Source organism: Pangasianodon hypophthalmus, chromosome 23 (genome assembly GCF_027358585.1).
Source record: "Pangasianodon hypophthalmus isolate fPanHyp1 chromosome 23, fPanHyp1.pri, whole genome shotgun sequence".
In the NCBI taxonomy this organism is placed as follows: Eukaryota; Metazoa; Chordata; class Actinopteri; order Siluriformes; family Pangasiidae; genus Pangasianodon; species Pangasianodon hypophthalmus.
This window is the reverse complement of record NC_069732.1, coordinates 402,803-406,062: the sequence shown is the minus strand read 5'-3', so window position 1 is coordinate 406,062 and position 3,260 is coordinate 402,803. Positions and strand designations below refer to the sequence as shown.

The 3,260-nt window shown below is 34.4% G+C and overlaps 1 protein-coding gene across 1 annotated transcript; it reads right to left on the bottom strand.

The window, feature by feature from the left end:
- Positions 1–1,567: 1,567 nt before the first annotated feature.
- Positions 1,568–2,512, bottom strand: LOC128317294 (putative gustatory receptor clone PTE03). The gene has a single exon (XM_053228692.1). The coding sequence runs from the start codon at positions 2,510–2,512 to the stop codon at positions 1,568–1,570; it is 945 nt and encodes a 314-aa protein (XP_053084667.1).
- Between the last annotated feature and the right edge of the window lie 748 nt (positions 2,513–3,260).

The following is a 3,260-nucleotide window of genomic DNA, read 5'->3' as shown; positions in this document are numbered from 1 at the left end:
TGATGAATTCACAGGTTGCACACTTGCAATATTTCACCATTTAGTACACAGTTATAGAAGGGAATTATTTATAATCCCACTATCCGGTGTCACCCAGATCAGGATGGGTTCCCTTTTGAGTCTGGTTCCTCTCAAGGTTTCTTCCTCATATCGTCTCTGGCTTGCTCATGAGGGATACATTCACATATTTACAATTTATTTTGGTTTAATTTAATTTGAATTTATTTATTTCTGTAAAGCTGCTTTGTGACAATGTCCATTGTTAAAAGCACTATAGAAATAAAATTGAATTGAATTGAGGACAAAATCTTACCAGGGAGGCTGCCAAGAGACCACTGGCAACATTAAAGGAGCTGCCAGAATATCTGACAAGTACTGATTATTCTCTGCATATGTCAACAATCTCTCATATTCTTCACATGTCTGGGCGATGGGGTAGGGGAGCTAGATGGAAGCCCTTTCTCACAAAAAAAACCTCCAAGCTCAAATAACTCACCCCAAACCATGTGGCAAAATGTGTTATGGTCTGATGAGACCAATTCCAAATGGTATAATAATTTCATAATTCCAAAAGTTATGTTTGATGCAAACAAAAAAAACAAACAAAAAAAAAAACACATTGCCAGAAGAACAACATCCCCACGGTGAAGCATGGTGGTGGCAGCATCATGTTTTAGGGCTGCTTTTCTTCAGCCAGAGCTGGGGCTTTTATCAAGGTGGAGGGAATCATGAATAACTACAAATACCAGTCAATTTTAGTGCAAAACATTCAGGTGTCTGCTAGTAAGCTGCAGATGAAAAGGAATCTCCCCTTTCGGCAGGACAATGACCCAAAACATACATCCAAATCAACAAAGGAATGACTTCACCAAAAGAAAGTCAATGTTTCTGAATGGCCGAGCCAGAACCCAGACCTGAATCCAACTAAACATCTGTGAGGTGACCTGAAGCAGCTGTGCACAGGAGATGCCCTTACAGTCTGATGGATCTAAAATGTTCTTGTAAGAAAGAGTGAGAAAATATTGCCAAGTGAAGATGTGGCTTGCGAGCAGTGTAATAAAATCAAAAGGTGATTCAACAATACATTAGTTTAGAGGTGTGCACACTTAAGCAACTAGGTTATTGTAAATTTTTATTTTTCTTAAAATGGTTGATTGTTTTTCACTTAATTGTTCACTTAATATGTTGTAGTTTCACATTATATATACAATTATATATAAAAATGGATTGTGATGAAATTTTGAATGATGCATTTATATTTTAAAACATGTGAAATGTTTAATTACATGCAGAGCATTTTCTTAAGAAGGTTATTTTTTTTGCAGATGTATGAGATATTTGGTTCACAAAATGATTTGTGACCTGATTTAGTGACAGAGGTTTTATTAAAATGACATCGAGTGCTATACACCACAACCACAGTTAAATATTGTTGTTATGGTAGTTACACCAAACTTTGTTCATTAACATCACTCTAATACAATCACATAGTTGACAATCATTCTGTTAAAACATCTGAAATGTTTCTTTTTTGAAACTCAAATAAGAGTAAATGAAGAATCTGCATCTAAAAAGAAATCTGAGTCCTCTTTTTCCATGACATCAGCCTTCTAATACTAATAAAAATCTCCTGCATTTTGATTCCATATATTATGGGATTGAATAAAGGAGGAATGAGTACATAGTCAACTGAAAGGATCGTTGCAATAATGTGGGGAATTTGTTTTGATTCTAATCTGTTATTAATAATTTCAAAAGAAATATTGACAGAAAAAATTATGAAAATGAATAGATGTGGTAAACAGGTCTGTAGAGCTTTTCTTCTGACATTTTTAGAATTCTTTAAACACACAGAGAGGATCCTGATATATGAGTAGATTATGAAGATCACCGGAGGAAATACAGTAATGCTGAAAATAAAAAGTCCATATATGTTATTAAGAGATGTTTCTTTACAGCTTAATTTCACAATTGAATAAATATCACAATATATTTTATTTAATTTAAATTTACACATCTGAACTTGGGATGCTAGTACAGTTACAGTACCAATTGTACAACAAGGCAAAAACCATGAAAAAAATATGAGCTTTCTGACAATGTGCATTTTTACAAGAGTTGCATAATGTAATGGTTTACAGATGGACACATATCTGTCATAGGCCATAGCTGATAACAGCGCAAACTCTGCTGAAGCATATGTGTACATGCAAAATGCCTGAACTAAACACAGTTCATAAGAAGTGATTTGTTTTTCAGACAGTAAATCAGTGAGTAGTTTAGGATAAAGAGAAGTCGCTCCAAAGAGAGCATTAATGAGCAAAGCAGCAATGAAAATATACATGGGCTCATGAAGACATTTGTTTCTGTATATAACAGAAATGATAACCATATTAAAGCAGATAATCATTATGTAGACTTTCAAAGTAATCATAAAATAAACATATTTGTAGTGCTGTAAATCCACATGTCCTCCCAGAATTAAATATGTAAAATTAGTAGAATAATCCATCAATGTATGAAATTTAAGCCTTGTCAGCTATTCCTGCATCATAATCTAGACAATGTTCCTGGAGGACACATTTATATTCTCTTACTGGCTCGGATTCCATAGTGATCCTCTGACAGTAACTAGCTGAGTCCTGCCCTCATTCTTGTACTTCTAACAAGATGTATCAGGAAATACTGGTGTAGTAATAACAACAAACTCCAGCGTGAATGCATTTCAATAGTTACATTTGAAATTTTGTATACTTCCTTAAACATAACATATAATGTAATATCAATGGCACAGTGGTGTGTGAGCATGGAATGACTGGTGTCACATCTAGAGTGTGTTCCTAACATAAGCTCTGGATCCACTGCCACCCTGACTAGGATAAATCAACTACTGAAGGAGAATAAATGAACACAGCATGAAAATTAACGCATGCAGTGTGTGGACTCATCTGGCCATAGGGAAGCTGAAACAGGATAAACATGGAAATATTTGTGACTTATGAATATGTAAATATGTGTGAGCTCTATGTGTAAAAAGGTGAAGGAGCTTGGCACAGAGACAAATACTTAAAAAAAAAAAAGTAAAAAGTGCAGAAAAGCATGACACTAATTTTCCATGAATGTTAAACTAGCTATGGAAGAACTGCACACAGCTATCAGCAAATAACATCTGCCCATCCAGATGGACCTTTATTGTTGCTGGAGATTTTAATTACTCCAATATGAGAATTGTACTTCCAAAATTAAAGATTAGATTTTTA